General features: G+C 41.6%; 1 protein-coding gene across 2 annotated transcripts in view; it reads right to left on the reverse strand.

Annotated features, from left to right (window-relative positions):
• Window positions 1-329: 329 nt before the first annotated feature.
• Cryz (crystallin zeta) overlaps window positions 330-18311 on the reverse strand; it is a 21383-nt gene continuing 3401 nt past the window's right edge. For both annotated transcript variants that reach the window (XM_010605129.3, XM_010605130.3), the window contains exons 2-9: window positions 16830-16953; window positions 15396-15548; window positions 12774-12937; window positions 10325-10376; window positions 5359-5508; window positions 1746-1847; window positions 1557-1652; window positions 330-1151 (exon numbers count right to left, since the gene is read on the reverse strand). In XM_010605129.3, the coding sequence (XP_010603431.1) occupies window positions 990-1151; window positions 1557-1652; window positions 1746-1847; window positions 5359-5508; window positions 10325-10376; window positions 12774-12937; window positions 15396-15548; window positions 16830-16940 (990 nt within the window). In that variant the 5' untranslated portion in view covers window positions 16941-16953 and the 3' untranslated portion in view covers window positions 330-989. The remainder of the gene's footprint in view (window positions 1152-1556; window positions 1653-1745; window positions 1848-5358; window positions 5509-10324; window positions 10377-12773; window positions 12938-15395; window positions 15549-16829; window positions 16954-18311) is intronic.

Raw genomic sequence — 18311 nt, forward strand, 5'->3', positions numbered from 1 at the left:
CTCCAGAATGTTTTCTTATAGGCTAGTACAAGAGACAGTGAAAAAATGTGGAAAATGCTTATAGCAAAAACCACATCAGCCACAGCACAGTACTAGAAGACAGTGAAACCTTGTATTTATAGAAACCAGAAATACTTTCTGTTATCTGTTCACTATAAATGCAGAATTCTATGTTCAAAATAGCAACTGTCATTCTAACGAACCAATCAGGTAAGAACATCAACCACAAAATGTAGCAAGAAACAGAAAGATGTGTTCATATGAAGAAAAATAAAAGCAAAAATAAACAAACAAAATGTATTTCCTTGGACATAACACTGATGACAAGGTTTCCAAGTTTGTTCCTTTATTTAGTTTAGGTAAAGGTTTCCAACACAGAACAGCACTAGTAAGTAACCATTAGTAGCTATGCCAAAGTAATGTGAGGCAAGTACTACACGAAGGCTACATACACAGGTCACTGACAATCACCTAGTGATAGTGTGAATTTTCTACTATTTAGCGAAATGCTGAGAAAAAAAAATCAACAAATTTCTCCCTTCTAAGTAACTATCAATGAGATTATCTTGGAAAAGGGATTTTTAAAAAAATTTTTTTAAGTCCAGAATGTCTGTGAGGTCCCATAGAGCTATGGGCTCATCAAAGGTGATTAATGAACCTTTAATAAGATTAGTAGACTTGGCAACCAGTTTGACTTAGCAGTAGCCTGCTTTAGTCAATAGCATGGAATTAAACAAGTATCAGTTAAAAATTTCTGAAATGTACACCAATGCCAAGTGCACACTACTATGATAACTCCTTGATTTAAGATAGAAGGCATTAAAAATGATTCCCAGCTATAAAACTTTACTCCACTGTCTCTACTCCCTAAAGAAAAATCTTGTTTTTTTTTTTAAGACAAATTAACCGAATCATATGTTAGTTAATGACAATGTAAATAAGGTGGAAGAAAGAAAACCTCCTAATTAGACTGGAAGCCCATGAAAGAATCATATCAGAAGAACCATCTTTCCAACAGTTCCACTGCCATGAATGATATTTTCATGAGCTTGGGCGACCTTCTCCAGGGGATACTGAGACCCTATCACAGGTTTCAGCCAACCAATTTCCATTCCTGCTTGAAGAGCTGATGCAAACTGCTGAAATTCCTCCTAAGGGAAAGAAAAAAACAATTTTTGTTGTAGTGGATCAGATGGCTTAAGTTTTAGAAGCACTGAAAAAGCTGCAGAAGAAATATATCACAAAGAGCCTCTTACAAATTTGTGTTTTTTGTCAGTTTGTCCAGAACTATATAAAAGTTTTCTAAAGGATAACCACAAGTCCCGTTGCCTGCAAGAGTTTTACTTTACACAAATCCCACTGTCTTAATTACTAATACTATTCCCTTTCTCTCTCAAAAGTGCCTTGACCTGGGTAATAAATTATATTGTTGTCCTCACTATCTGGTAACTAATCATCACCTGATCCTCTAGCCAGATAAGTGGGCATCATATGCATTTTATCTTTTAGTCTGCTGATATTTAAGTCACCAAAATCAAAACCACTTCTTTTCTGACCTTGGTTGATGAAAACAGAGATATTCCCGTTATACTAGTCTCCTTTGCCATGGTGTCCCGTGGGTTTATTTCAATAGAACCTCTGCTGCCAACGACCTATTATGCAAACAACACATCTGCAATGAAAGATTTCTGCAAAGTCATGTTAAATTGTGGTGAAACTTTAAAGTGGTAAAAAGAACTACTTACTATTACTCGTCCTCCATATGACAGAAGTTTCAAATCATTACTAAGATTTACGTTAGCTAACATTTCAATAATCACATCAATTCCTTTTTCACCAACAGATTTCTATATAATAAAACAGAATGTAGAGTAAGATAGCAAGTGAAAAACACTATAAAATAGCTATTAGAGTGCCATATTTTACAGAGCCTTTTTTCTAAATGACACATAACACGTTACCTTTTAAAGACTAGCAGTGCAAATTTTTAAATGATATAGTTATATAAAGATGATCCGATTTCATCCACAACCCTAAAATGGTAAAGATTTGTACTATATAAATTGCTGTAATGAAATAAAATTTGCCTGGAATTTTCAGGTGTTACAAACAACTAGAATACAAAATAGTATTTCCTTAACTATCTCCAAATCTTCCATCTCCAAATTGAACTTCTGCAAAGAAATAAACAACAAATACAAAATTCAAGACTTGCAAGGAGCTCCTATTTTTATTAAAAAAATAAAGAGCAAAAGAAAAAAAGAATTAACTGCTTGGGATTGCAGTGTGTGTGTGCACACACATGCCTTGGAGTGTTTGGCTGTGTTCGAAATGATTTATAATCCAATTGTCACACACACTAATTCTCTTCTGTTGGTTCCCAACATCTAAATCTAGAACTTAAGAAAAGCTAATGTATACCTATATATATTGATTTTATTTTAACAAAACATGAGAACCCATGCCAGGCATTATGCTAGAAGGCAGAGAATGAATATATTGAGATAAAAAACAAAGCTAGGAAGGTGGAAAATTCTATAAGCATCGTGAAGACTCAATTCCCTACATGCTACACTAGCAGAAATAAGCCACAAGTTAAAGAAGAAAAAGTTAAAGTCTGATTGCCTGCCATGGTCAGAGAATGTTCCACAGACAATGACCTGGATCCTGGGGCATGAAAAGGAGTTTAAGCAAAAAGGAAGGAGGAGCAAGGGGAAGCCAGACAAGAGGTGGAGTCTCAATACAAGAATGTAAAAAAAGCAAAGAATACAAGGAGAGCTTGAGAAGGAGGAACAGCAGAAAAAAAGAGGTGTGTGTCCCTAGCTTTCTGTTAACATTAACAAAATACCTGAGATAATCACTTTATGAAAGGATTTACTCTGCCTCACAGTCTTGGAGGTTTCAGCCTATGACTCTGCTGCTTTTGAGCCCATAGCAAGGCAGTGAGAGACACATGAGGGAACAAGGTGCTTACCTCATGGCGGCCAAGCAGCAGACAACAATGTCCTTGTCACTTTACTTGTCATGGAGGCACAATACCTGACACCCATGACTTAAGTAAGGAAGGAGAGGTTTATTTTGGCTCATAGTTTGTAGAGGTTTCAGTGCAGTCAGCTGGCTGCAAGGCAGGGTGGCATTGCAGAGGAGGCTTACTCATGGCATGGTGGCAGGAGGCAGAGAGAGATCAAGGGCGGAGGAGGGAGACAGACCCTTCCAGGCCACGCCCCTGTGCCCCACCTCCTCCACCCAGGCTTTGCCTCCCAACATCACATTTAGCCTTAAATTCACCAGTGATTGTTGAATCCACTGCTGAGTATCACACGTCCATGATCCAAGAGTCCCCTGTATGAGCCCATGAAGACTTGGAGGGACATCTAGATTAAAAACCATAACAAAGGAGAGAGGGGAGAGCCCAAGTTCCCAACGTCCCCGGAAGGGCATGCTCCCATATAACCAGAAGATTTCCAACAAGGCTCCAGCTCTTAAAGTTTCCGCTCATTCGCAGTAGTGCCGTGGACTAGAGGACAGACTTTTAACACAGGGTCCTCTGCGGGATGCTCGTCCAAACCACTGTGGGAGAGGACACTGCAAACTGGCACAGACTGTGAAAATACACTACATGCCATGTTAAGGAATTTGGAAAAATATTTTTAAAGTGGGTCTTCATTAATGCATGTACCAAGCCCTGTGCTAGGCACTGCAAGAGCATTGGAGAACTGATGAACGAATGACAGCCCCCTGCAGTCCTAAGAGATTCTATTTTAGTTATTCGGAGGTTTTTGCTGGTTTTGGTCTGTTTTTTAAAAGGACGGTAAAAAATACAAAGGGGACACTAACTGAGATATGAATAATAGCCAAGGATGGATAAATTGAGACCTAAGATCAGTCATGGGAGAATGAAAGAGGTCTGTATCGAAGACACATCAGAGATAACACTGATAGAATGAGGTGACCAACGGGATGAGTGGGAAGAGAAGGGTGATTAAAAGGTATAAAACTGAAAGGAGGCTTTCTGCCGTGGGCGACCAGATGAGTGGCAGGCGGACAGCACGAAGGAATGGAATTTGGGTCAGAGATAGTTTAGGAAATCCGGAGCATGTGGGTAATAACTGACACCATGTGAATAATGAGACCAGTCAGTACGGAAGTCTACCACACGGAAGACGAGACCAACAGAAAACACCCCAGAGACACTAATAGGTAAGCAATGCAAAAAGAAAGCGGATTGAAAGTGAACTGTCAGAGAAGCACAAAGAGAATCAGCTTCCAGGTGATACGATCAGGGACACGAGCTCCAGAAAAATCAAACAGAATGAGTACTCTGACAAGCCCAGCATTCTGGTGACTAAGCTTTATCAGTGACTCCCTGCCACCAGTCGAAGTAGCTGGGATGCAGATGAAAGTGCAATGAAGGAAAGGAAGGAAAAGCAGGTAAGTTCTCACTACTTTTTCAAGAAGTCTGCTGGGAAAAGGAAGGAGAGAAAAGGGGCAAGCTGGGAGGACAAAGGAGTGATATCTACAGAGAAAGGGAGAGAGCTAGGCAGAGAGAATCAGTGAAAAGCTTCAAGACCACATTGTAAAAATTAGATACTGCTCAACGAAAGACACAGTCATAAAGCAACCTGTCATGTTTCACTGTTGTAAATGTTCTGGGAGAATGGTACCAGGACTATGTACTGGATCCTAGTTACCCTGGACATACATAAAGTATCACCTTTGCTGAGTGTTTTTGGCAAAAGGGTTTTGTGATAGTTAACTTGCACTTGTGCTCTTCCTCAGTCTGTAATGACCTAGTCCGCAAAGTAGTCACAACTTGGGAAATTCTAATTCTTACTAGGGGTTTGAAGATGAGCAAAGTAATCAGTTTAGTAAACTGGTAATAGAGTATAAATGAGGAACTTCAGCATCTGCGTGAACTCTTATGTAACAGCTAAATGCCACCACTCTGAATGAGATAGTAATCATTCCTCCAAAGCACACAAGTGACAAATAAAACTTTATTCCCTGCCTAGACAGATTCACGGAATACTGGTATCCTGTGGGTATTTCACGTCTGTAAATACAAAGCTGTAGCTTTACTTAAAATGTGATTTACGTTAAAGAACATCAATTTTTATAGCTGTAAGACTCTAGAAAGGTTACATTCAATGAAGAAAGCATAGCAAAGGTTATAAAATGAACATCTCTGTTTTTAAAATTATTTAAAACTTTAAAACAGGCATAGGTAGAAAAATACATATAGGTATAAGAGAGGAAGCAAACAACTTTAGGAGACTAGTTGGTGAAAAAGTTTATAAAAAGCCATGTAAGCGTCCAATAAACAATGTGTGAGTTCCATAAAACTGTAGCAACGTTTACCTTGATTTTATCAATATAATTAGCTTCTCTGTGATCAAAAACTTCATGGGCTCCATTTTGCAAAACAACCTTTCTTCCCTCCTCACCACCAGCTGTACCCAAAACCTTTAAGCCATAAGCTCTAGCAATTTGGCACGTGGCTAGCCCAACCTGAAAAAGAAAATTTAATCCAGTTATACATTCTCTGCGTTCCTGCGAACATGTATTAAGTATCTATATACACTGAACTTAAGATTCTTTTAAGATTTAACTTACCCTGAAGGAATGTACAACACTCATGAAGAAATAAGAAAAATGACTTTTGAATTATAACTTGCTGGGCATAATATTAAATATACACATTGCTTAACTTCATCCTCATGATGATTCTATGAAGTAGATATTATTTTTGTCTATGTTCTACAGATGAGGAAGCTCTAACTTCAAAATACAAGTACCTTGCCCAAGTCACCAACGGAGAGGGAACAGGAGCCGGGCCAAACGAGACTGCAGAACCAGAGTGGTTAGCCGCCGCACCACAGGGCTCTGCTTTAAATAGGATCCGAAAATGCTTTTACACTGCAACTAGTTAAATCACAAAGCTAAGGCATCTGTTTTGTTTAAGCAAAAGGGAAAGTTGGATGGGCAAATTTAGCTGTATGCTTACTACCGTTTAAATATGAACTGGTCCCCCAAAGACTGCTGTATTGAGGACTTGATCACCAATACAGCAACGTTCCCAGGCGGGGCCCACAGAGGTGACTGGATCGAGGTTGCACTGACCTCATCCACTGATGGATGAGGCTCTCGGAAGGGAGGTCACTGTAGGAGTAGGTCACTGTGGGCAGGGGTGCCTTTGAAGGGTGTATTTTCTTCCCGGCTGCTCCCTCTCTCTGACACTTCTCCTCTGCTTTCTGGCTGCCACGTGAACAGCTTCCCTCTGCTACACCCCTCTGCCATGACATTTCTGCCTTGCCACTGGCCGCCTTGCCACAGACTGAACCCTCCGAACGCACAAGCCACCTATGCCTTCCCTTCTTAGAGCTGTCTATGGTAGCTCTTTTGTCACAACGATGAAAAGCTGACACAACGCTGCACAACTGTTGAGTGCTCATGATGTGCAAGCCATGTACTTCATGAAAGAAATTTACATTCTAAGGAGGGGAGAGGTCACCCACACGGGCATAAATAAATTCGTAAAGTAAATTCAGACAATGGTAAGTGCTAATTATTGGGCGACTGGGTTAAACAGAGTTAAGTAAGAGAAAGGGTCTTTAAGTCATCCAGGGCTGCCACTGCAGAAAAGAGGCCAGGTGGAAGTGAGTATCAAACCACGGGAGAAGCCGAACAGCTACGGAGGGGCTGGGGTGTCACAGAAAACGCTGCCATGACGAACCAGGTGAAGAGGAAATGCTCTCGAGGGCTCAGAGGACAGACAGAGGGTCGATGTGACTCAGAGACAGAGCCCACAAGAGAGAGGCAAAGGGAGGCAAAGGGAGGCGAGGGGCACAGGACCGTGCAGGTAAAGGTAAAGGTTCTGGGCTACATTAAGATTCATGAAGAGCTTAATCAGGGGATGTGAAGGATGAACTGAGGCATTAGGAAAGGGCGCTGCAATCACAGGGGAGGCACAGGGATGGGAAGGAAGACCAGCTCGTGCCTGATATAATAATAATAGTCCTGATAGGAGAAGAAGCTGGCTCGGTGTAAAGAGCTGGCACAGGAAAGAGCAAAAACAAATTTAGAGGTTACAGGTAAGCGACTTCCGCATAGCGTAAATGTAGAAGGTGAAGACAAAAAGTCAGGGATGCCTCCTAGGGCTTTGTCCCAAAGTACGGGTTTCTTTAACTGAGCAGTCAATTTGTTGAAGCATCGAGAAATTCATGCAGAACATGCTGAGTGCACAGCGCTCACCCAAGCGGAGTTGTTCTGTAATCAGATGAATAAGGGTACACTGGTACCTTGGTTCACAAACTGAATTTGTTCTACAGTTCTGGAAAAGATGGCCACACTTGTGTTTGTGTGGGAAAGATGGCCACGGTCGTGTTTGTCACCCGACGTAGAGTTTGCGAACAAGAACAAAGTTTTGTCAAACGCTTCTGTTTGTGAACCAAACTGTTTGCAAACAAGAGTGTTCACGATCTGAGGTACCACTGTAAAACTCCAGAGTCCAGAGGTGGAGACACAAAGTTGATGCCCACAAACTTTGAGGTAGTATTTAAAGCCAAAAGATTAGATGAAATCTCTAGAACACCAGATAAGTGTGCTTAGTATAAAAGAAATAAGTAAAATTTAGGAATATAGGTACAAGAGCAATTAGTTAAACAATAATGCTGGGAAACACATTCGGTTAGATGACAAATGGCACAGATAAGTGTCACACTGTTGGAGCAGAGTTTCTTGACCCTTGTACTGGTGACATTCTTTGGCTGATGTTTTCAGGTAACTTTCTTGTGGGGACTCTCCTGAACTTGGAAGGGAGCTCTGGCAGCATTCCTGGATCCTCCCCACTAGATGCCAGTATCTTTTTCCTCAGGGTGACAACCAAAAAAAAAAAAAAAAATGCCTCCACACAACAACAAGTGTCCCTGAGAGGAAGTGAGGGGAAATGCAAAATCATCCCCTACTGATAACCACAGGAAGGAATGGGTTGGGTAAGGTAGAAAAGCATTTAAATGAAAAAAATGATGAGAGGAATCTGCTAAAGTGTAACAGCCACAAACTCCCAAAACCAAAATGTACCTTAAAGACTGTGAGGCATAGGGTTGAAGAGCCTGAACTCAGCCCGGTTACGGCAGGGATCTGTTGACCTAACAAATACGTGGAACTTTCTGTGCAAGGGGAAGGGAGATACCCAACTGTAGGTGTGCAAGACACCACGGGGTCCGCACAATTGACTTCAACTCTAATTTTCCATTTAAACAATAGACCTCTAATAAAACCACATTTTAAACTAAGATTAACTGTAAATATATATTCCTATCCTCTATCGTTAAAGGAGTCACCAATAGTTTTTCTAAGTGCACTGTTTATTCTTGTCAACAATTATAGTAGCAACGCTCTTTCAGTGGATTAGGCACCATTATTATCAACTATTTTTCTTCTACCTATTTTGCTATCACTGAAGTAGGGCACTCCTACCAATACATCAGGATAATAGCTGTGCTCAAAAATCTCACACTGTTTCCAACATAGGACATCATCCCAAAGGTATCTGAATTAAATGAGGACAGAAAGTACAAACAGAAACAAGGCAAGACCCAGCTCTGCCTCCCTAGATAGGGCAGGAGGATCAGAAAAGCTTCACACGCCAGGCGCTGGTCCATCCCCAACAGCCAAGGATTTAACAAACTCAGCCACCCCCGGGGACACTGTGGATTTTACCTTTAAAAAGAATTCATAGTGAAGTGCCTGAGCTTTTTGCAAGAGGGTAAAGGGAATAAAAAGAGATTTTCTTTAAACTCTTCACTCACTCTCCTTCCTACTGAATTTTTTCTCTTCTTACAGAGCACAGGGTCAACTCTCAGAAAGCCAGCACAATTTAAATAAATGCATGTACTTGACAGACTTTCAGTTATTTAGGGTTAAATTTAATTTAACCCAAATATAACCTCTTTGGTAAAGCTGAAAAACAGGAATTTTTAGGGCCAGGGATATAGTTCAGAGGCACCCTACCTTCCTGGCAAGTGCAAGGTCCTGAGTTCAAACCCCGGTACAGGGGAAAAAAAAAATAGGAGTTTTTTTGTTTTTTTTTGGTACCGGGGATCGAACTTGGGTCCCTGAGCTTGTGGTCCAGAACCACTGAGCTAAATCCCCGGCCCTCTAAAAACAGGAGTTTTGATAGGGCTTATCTGTCATATTTTCTCAAGCCTCCTAAGGACAATCTTGGTGTTTTTTAGTAAATAGTCTGGTCTGTGAAATCCTTCAGAATTGATCTATTTGAGGCATATAGATAGGTAGATAGGAAATTTTATGACATCTCTCTAAAGATGTAGAAAGGTGAAAAAGGACTCGATTCTCTACCCACTTTTAGAGGTAAACTCACATTTTTAGGGTTCCACTCTCATTATTCAGGGCATAATCAGTTGTGTAATAGGTAACCTCCTGCAATTCTCTCCTCAGAATACAACAAAGGGTTAAAAAGCTTCCTTCCATAAGGGGAGCTGTCTTACCCTAGGCCCTTTATTTTTCAAAAATGTGAAATCTTATCTCCAAAATTTCTAAAGCCTCCAACATGCAGGATAGAGGTCATGTGGATTTCTTGTTAATTCCAACCTCCAAGCTCTCACTTTTCCTTTACACTCCTCAGAGGCAGATTGGCAGCCTGTTTCCTGAAGAGGTTTCTGACAGGCCTGCGCCGGGAGATTTCTGCAAAGGGCTGATTTCTCAAGTTGCCAGGCCTCTCCCCTCAGCATTAGCATTTTAAGCCATGGGTTGTGGTGTTAAGCACACAGATGTATGCTGTGCACTCCATGAATGTCATCAAAGCACAGCAGGCAAGCAGCGGAGGGAGAGAGAAAAGACTAAGAACTCACAGTGTGGCCTTGCAGTGCTGTCTGGGGCTACACAGGTAAAGCTTTAATGAGCCTTATTTGCTTATCTGAAGGAATATGGAATTGATACTAACCTTTAGAACTGTTTAAAATTTTAAATAAATATTCTTGCAACTTATGCTACTTGAGGGTAAAAACAAGGCCAGTTTATCTTGGTCCACACCCACTGTGATGGAAACCCTAATGCATACTTTGAAGAGGTGATATGTTGAATTCATTAACCAAGAAATGCGAAAATAATGACAGAGAATCACCTTCAGAAGACTGAATTTAAAAAAGCTTCACTACAGAGGAAACATGAAAAAAAACAAAAAAAAAGCAGTCAGGACCGCATAAGTTTAGGTTTTAAAAATGACTCATAGTGTGAAAACCACAAACCCAAGCTCATTTAAACTTAAACTGAAAAAAAAAAAAAAAAACACCAAAATACTTACTCCTCCACTAGCACCGTGAACCAGAACACTTTCTCCAGCTTTCACATGGGCCCTGCGTACAAAAAAAGCACAGGTTCTATCATCTTATGTTTTGAAGTTAATTAAGTTCAAGTATTTCGCATTATCTTGAAGGACTCTACCTGTTTTCCAGCAAACTCTTACCGGAGAGCAAATGCGCCCCTCAGTGGGATCAGAGTCTCAGGCGAAGGTGAAGGCACCTCCCACTGGCTGCGCTGGGTGCCGGGTGCCGGAACTTGGTGCTGCCTCTGAGGGGGGCTCTGCGGTGCTCGTGGGCACGGTAAGTGGCACTGCCACACTCAGAGGACCTGGACTGTCATTCCCACAAGCCCCCACTGAACTCGCCCCAGGCAGGCTCCTCCAGCCCAGTCTGTTCTGCGGTCCAGACCGATGTGCCAGTACACAGAGCAGTGAGGGGTAAGAGAGAATGCCGGCCTCTGCGTGGCTCTGAGCATCAGTCGGGCTGCACCTGCCTTACTCTATAGTCAGTGGGAAAAACACAGTCCAACCCCGACTCGTCTATGATTGCTGTGTGCGTGCCTCGTTATCACGGTGGTTTATTTTATAGATCAACTCAACGGGCCTCACACTTGTTCACTCATCAAACCGGGGAGCACCTGTGAAGGCGTGTAGGGGTGAGGCTAACATTTAAACTACTGGAGTCTGAGGACAGCAGGTCACCTCTGCCATCCAGTGGGCCTCATCCAACCGGCTGCAAGTCTGCACTGAACGAAGCCTGGCCTTTTCCAAAGAAAGAATTCAGCCGGCCGGCCAGCTGTGGACTTCCCAAGGCTCCACCTATCCCAGCAGATTTTAGAGTTGCCAGACATCTGCAGAGTCCTGAGCTAAGTCCATCAGTGCTTCTTCGGCAGAGACCTCCTTACTGCACTTGACACTCAGCTTCCCTCCTGAGAAGCTGTGTCAGCTGCTGCTCCTGACACTGCCAGCCGATGCTGTCCTGAGAGCTTTTCCTGTTCACCACACTCCGGGAGTAGCTGCTGTTAGTACCCATGTTTATCAAATCAGTAAACTACACCTGAGACGGAGAAGTAACTTGAGCACAGTGTTATCCTGAGTACTGGGTGACGACAGTACTCTAGCCCAGGATTTTTATTTCCAAAGCCCATGTGCTTACTGGGTGCGAACTGAATATCGTGATCCCTACACTCTCATGGCCTTGGGGTCCACTTCCTTCTGGTCCCTGAGGACTCTGTTCCCTTCCAGCGACCACATTCTTCCACAGCGACATTTCACTGGGGTCCTACTCTCACTCCCCAAGGCACAGCCATCATTTCTCATCTGCCTGCCCTTCCATGCCAACAGTCCCCAACATGCATTTCCAGTCATCCGACTCTAGGCTCATTTAGATTTCTCCACTGAGTGTCTGCCCCACACTTCCAAGTCCAAAGTGAACACAGTTTACCTTCACGACTCTCTTCTCTTTTTCTTTGTTGCAGTTATGCATGACCCAAGACAGAAAGCTACCTGCGTCCTTAAGTCTCCCTCTCCTTTGGAGTATTCTTCACTTGCAAACAATTGCAAACAATTTACCCCTGCTAAATAGCAGCTCTTTCCTCTCTGCCTCTTCTAACCTATCCTTTGCTCTGTTCATACCAACTCTCCTCTCTCCCTCCATACCTGTCTTCAGATCCATCCCTCCAATAGCAAATAAGGGATCTCAGAGAAACACAAATATAAAACTCTCCTGAATCGGACAATTCAAGACCTTTAGTCCCTTACAGAACAATGTGTGAGCCCCATAGGCTAGATTTCTAGTCTTAATCCTATTTTATGGTAACAGCTAACATTTGAGAGACTATGTTCCAACTTTATTCTTTGCCATTCTTTGCTTTGAAATCTTCTATTCAACAAAACCAAATTGCTATAGCTCTGCTCAGACACCATGCTGTTTTCCCCATACACCACATTATTACCATTGTTGAAAATATCCTTACACCCCCCAGCTACTCCTCCCCAGGATCTGATCAAAATATAGATTCTCGAGTCTCAGTGGGTCTAGGGTACCATACTTTTAAATTGCTGCCCAGATGGTTCTACAGGATAACAGGATTTTATGAACCACAGCTTTAAAATAATCCAAGCCTTATGCTTCTCCAGGAAACTGCGCCTCTCCACACAACACACATCCTTTGTGATCCTCTAAATCCCTTCATACGTTTCCCTCCTGTACTCTCCACACTTACATGAATATTATTACTCCACGTGTGCCTCTCTCACTGGACTGTGAGTATCTTTAAGATGGCCTTTTCTCTGCTCGGTCTCGTGTGCCCCAGGATCACGACAGTCTCCCAAATGAACAGCTCCCATTCCACGAACACTGCATGGTGAATCACCAGTCACCAAGGCAAGGAGGAGAGCCGCTGATACCGCTCTCCTTCGCACTGGCTATAAATTCACAGTGTGCCTTTACCTGTGCAGCAGAGCTCGGCAGGCAGTGAAGTACGGGATGCCAATGGCAGCTCCCTGTCTGAAGTCCAGGTTGGCCGGGAGCGCGTACACCGTGTGCTCTGCGGCCAGAGCGTACTCTGCATAGCCCCCAGAGATGGTGTTGGTGGTGAAGACTCGGTCGCCTTTCTGGGGGAGAGATCAAAGTAATACATACACCGGGGCTTCCAAACTATGCAGGATAAGCACAATCCTTAGAAACCGTCACCATAATAAATTTACCTGCACTTTACATCCAATTACAGAGACAAGGAAACTGAAGTACAGAAAAGTTTTGTAGTTTCCTTTGCTCAAGCAGTTAGCAAATGGCAGTCAACATGCAGTCACTTCGGTGCCCAATATATTAGGGTAAAGTTTCTCCCACACACCAAGTGCTTTTCGTGCATGTCCTCACCACCGCACTCCCATCATTTTTCCGTGCATATACCCAAAAGCAGGAAAGCACGCTGGGATCCCGACAGCAGGACAGGCTAGGGCAGGCTTTTTTCACTCGTCACCAGAATGACAGTAAACTCTCAGTGAACGTCTGCTGGGCCCTCACCACTGAAAAGCATGCATGGCTTTATGGCTCCAATACAATCGGTGCACCAGGGAAATCAGGCTGCCCCCTATAACCATCTATTCCAATGCTTTTTTCCTTGCAAAAATATAAAGTAAATATTCTTTAGAGTAGGCAAAACATCAGGGTGCTCAAGTCCTATAATACAGAAATCTGAAAATATATAGTAACAGAATCATGTAGGAGAGATAAGAAATAAAGATTCAAGCAGTATCCGAGAGTTAAAGAAAAGCATCATCACTCAGTCCTGTCTCCTGCAAATTCTCAAGATTAGATTAAGATTAATCCCATTTCTGCAGTTTAAATACACACAAAACTGATATCAGTGTTTTACAGTGTAGATCTAAAATGTTCCTCAAAAGTCGCATGTGTTTGGGGGGGTAACTGGATCAAGGGGGTGCCACACTTACAAGCGGTTTCACTGTTGATTGGTTCAGCAGATAACAAGATGTCAGGAGGTGGGGCCTGGTTGGGGGTAGGTTGCTAGGGGTGTGACCTGGAAGGGCATATTCTTGTCTTTCTGCTCTCTCTTTCTCCGATAGGATAACCCGAATTAAACCTCACGCAGTAAGTATACAAAGAGGGGGAAAGCAGTTCTAGGGAGGGAAGGCTGGGTGAGGGAAAGTGAGACGCCATTCTAACCCCAGAAGTCACCAGTGCAGTCACACAAGAAAGGAATGGACCTGCAGCGGGGAAATAGGGGCTGTTTTAGTCACGCTCAGTAAGAGGTTCCTGATTCTGACCATGCGAGCCCAGCGTGGCCAACAACCATCTGTGATGATGGAGGCGTTCTGTCTGCACTGTCCAGTAGGAACAGCCTAGATACGGGGGATGATGAAGCATGTGAGGTGTTGCCAGAGTGACCGAGGAGCTGGATTTTCAACTTGAATTTAAGTTAGCTTGATTTTAATTTTTTAATTGCCACATGGAGCCAGGGGCTACCATTCTGGACAGCCCACTTCCAGACTTAGTTGAGAACCCTAAGCTAAAGATACCACAGGTGAGAATAGAAAAAAAGGAAGTGCATGCAGCCATCACGATAAAGTACCCAACACAAATGCAACAAGCAGAGGTCTAACTGGGACGGAGAGCCCCAAATAGGGACAGAGATGTTGGGTAGCACCAACGTCTGAGAAGCATTTAGAGTTAGAGAGGCCTGAGAAAGGAATGCCCAGCGAGGAGGGGCAAGGAGGGTAGGAGAAAAGGATGTCAGAAGCTGAAGAAAAAGTTTTGTCAAATGTCACAGAGAAGTCAAGAAAGATAATGAAATAAAAGGGCCTGTTAACTGCAGCAAAACAGAGGCCATGAGTGACATTAGCAAGAATCGTTTCAGAGGAGCAACAGGGGCAGAAGCCAGGTTGCCATCAGCTGAGAGGTGGAAAAGCAACAGGAATCCGCAGGCTTCCTGGGCAGAGGCAAAGCCTTTCTGCCCACTTTTGTGCCGCCAAAGTTGAGCAGGTCAAGACGTTCTGAGGGAAGATGCTGGAACACGTGTACGCCCTGAGTACACCATCTATGCTTTGTATGCAGTTGGTGTACAGATAGCAAAAGCCCCGATCGTAACACTTTTACTGACCTCCGTCTGATGCAAAGCTCTAAACTGAGAGCGACCTTACATGTTTCCGTGCTTTACTTATTCTTCTGAAGAATTAATTTTCCCTCTATTCCATGTAAATAAATTCATAAAATACTTTTAAAATATATGCTGGCTTGACAACTACTAAGAGTTAGGAAATAGTAAGTAGCATTTTCTTTATTTACAAATTGGTGTTAAATCCAAAGGATCACAGTTTAGTCTGTGGAAATGTAAAGAGACAGAAATTATCCGGCACGTTTTCCCACCAGTGCCAACAAACAAGGCCTCTGGATCAGAAACCATTTCTTTTTTGATGAGAGGAGTCCCCCAAGTGGCAGAAACTATGTAATGGGGCCTTTGAAACCTTAAATACAGATATATTTTAAAAAGCTGTGTTAGTTTAAGAAAAAGAAATATTAAGTCAAATACAAATATTTTTAAAAATGCAATACCTTGAAAGCAGACACATTACTGCCAATGGATTCTATTATCCCAGCCACATCAGTGCCAGGAGTATATGGTAAGGGTGGTGTCCTGCTGTAAATACCAGAGCGAATGTAGGTCTCCACGGGGTTGACACCACATGCGTGGACTTTGATTAGAACCTGAAATGACATTGTATTTTAATTCACACAGAGAATTCAGACATTCATTCAGAGTTATGAAAACAAAGAGAACAAAACAGATAAGGCCTCGCTTTCAACAAGCTCATATTCTAGTTTTGCAAGCCAACATGTAAATGAACAAAAGGCAACAACAACAACAAAAAGCACTGCCATATAAAAAGCATTGGGAAAACAGTGGAATTACTTAAAGGAGGTGTGGCAGAGACCTCTATGCGTTCGTTGAATACTTCCTCCTTTTCCTAGGAACACAGGAAGGACATTATTTTCTGGCCTCCTTTATAATTATGAATATAGAAACCTTCCTAGGCAGCCTTTTACCCTTCACAGAAACCTGAAAGTCAGGTGGTAACATTGGCACAGTCCCATGACGAAAGAAGCCTGCATCTCCAAGTCACTGCGGGAGGAGAGCTACTTATCACCAGTTTAGAATTTGGGAAATCAATTTCTACTTTTGAACCATTAAGATTTTGTAGTTACAGCTATTACAGTAGCTAATTTTACCATTAATACAGAATAATTCTGATATAAGAGTGGGAGAGGCTTACAGAAGTAGTATTTGACTGAGGCCTTAAAAGATAAGCAGAGGTTCTGCAGAAATGGGAGAAAAATGGGTATTTCCAGTAAAAGAATGGTATATACACTGAAAAAAGGAATCAAGGGCCTCCTTGGAAAAATGGATAAAGTTTGATGATGTTACAGCACAGTCTACTGAGGAAGTGATAAGAAATCATCTGTAAAGATAAGTTATGGCAAATTGTAAAAATTCTCATAAGGCTTGCTCAGGAAATTAGACTCGGGAGCTATGGAAGGTGTAGTAATAGAAGTACATAATTTTGAATCAAAACTATATTGTTAACGTTGCTGGAGATGATTAAACTCTACAATTAAATTATCTTAAATCATATGTGAAAAAGCATGAATGAAGAAGCAAATTGTTTTCCCACCATGTGCAAAGTAAAAATCACAGAAGTTTGCAATAGAAAAACTTAGTCAAAACGACTTATGAGCCCACTTAGGAAAATCCAATTACTGCACTCCATAGTAGATTCTCTGCTTCAAACATTTTCTCCGCAACTGTTTTCTATGTCTACTTCTCTAATTCGATTTATGATAATTTTTTCAGGTTCAGAAATATAAGCAGGGCATATTCTGTCCAAATTCACTGTCTGAAGAAATCACTGTGAGTTCCCCTCTTCTGAACCCTAAATTAGAGTTTCACAGTTGGGGTAATCATTGCCAGGACAAAGTGTCTATTTCTACCTGATGGTCTTCTGGAGCCGGGACTACAATATCTGACAAGAGTTTCAGCACTTCTGGTCCACCAAATTCAAAAACTCTAATCGCTCTCATCAACTTCTGCCCAGTTGCCATGGTGATCTAGATACTAAGAAAGAAAATCAATATATTGTCATAACATATCCTGGCTATCACTGTGTGTTTTTTTTTTTCCCCTTGAGGGGGCAGATCAAACAACTTTTCCAAAAAACAATTTAAATCATGAGGTTACCACTGATCTCATTTCATGTTTAAGGACCTTTCATCTTACAAATCCTTCAGCTACAAAGCAAAATACTTCATAGGACTTCCTGTGGGGAATCAGGGCCTTCAACAAGGGATTAAATATGCAAACAGAAACATCTGGACAGACATAGTATGATACTGGTTTCTTTCTTTCTTTCTTTTTTTCTTTCTTTCTTTCTTTTGTGCAAGCTTCAGATCTCAACTTTGCAGAAATTTTGGAGGCTAATCTAAGATCTATTGACATTAAATAAATAAGACCCCCTCTTTGGTTAGATTGTGGAATATTTCAAACATACTGAGAAATGCAAAGAACATAAAAAGCATATTTAGACTTAGCTTTAACAAATCTTAACATTGTAAAAACCTAAAATATTATTAAAGCCTGTTGAACCCATCACTACAGCACACTTCTGGCCCACCCTTCTAAAAGGTGATTATTACCATAATTTCTGTGCTAATCACTCCCAAGCACGTTATGCCACTACATGTGTTATACCATGTACATGTGTTAGTAAGCATATACGCTGTTGTTTTGCATGTTTTCCAACTTTACTTAGATTGTACTGTATGTAATTCTTTTTGCTTCAGCATTGAGCTTTTGAGATTTAGCAATGTTGAAACAATTTGGCTTTAAGCAATTCAATTTAAAAGGGAAAAACACTAAAAACTAAAAACACTGATCTTTTTGCAATCTTTCGTGAATTACAAGTGCTCAGCTAACCTTTTTATCCTACCTGTTAATATTAAAATGAAAACTCAGAGTTCAACTCTATGAAGAGGCAAAGAGCATTCATATACAAAATTATAGTCTTAGAAAATCTTCTGTAACCGTAAAGATGGAATGAAAGAGTTTTGACTACACCTCCAAATCAAATATTTTTAGATTCTTCTACCACCTACCACACATCTCTGCTAACTTCTGGGACCATGTCCCTCAAACACAAGCAGCTTAAATATCAAAAAGAGTTGCAGGAACAAAGACCTGTGATGAAAGGATTTGGACTTAGCATAGGAGCTCAGCACAGGACTCCCCAGAACAGATCCTAGGCTGCTTATTAGATGGTAGTCCATACTATGGCAGGGTTACCAAAATTATTTTGGTGGCACTACTAATGTAAAGATCGTGATACAATTTATCAAAAATGTATCACTTAAAAATCTTTCGGTTACAATGATACAAAACGGTGCCTAGCAAAAAAAAAAAAAAAAAAAAAAAAAAAA

This window comes from Fukomys damarensis, unplaced genomic scaffold (assembly GCF_012274545.1).
Source record: "Fukomys damarensis isolate Sample0158 unplaced genomic scaffold, DMR_v1.0_HiC HiC_scaffold_33, whole genome shotgun sequence".
Classification (NCBI taxonomy): Eukaryota; Metazoa; Chordata; class Mammalia; order Rodentia; family Bathyergidae; genus Fukomys; species Fukomys damarensis.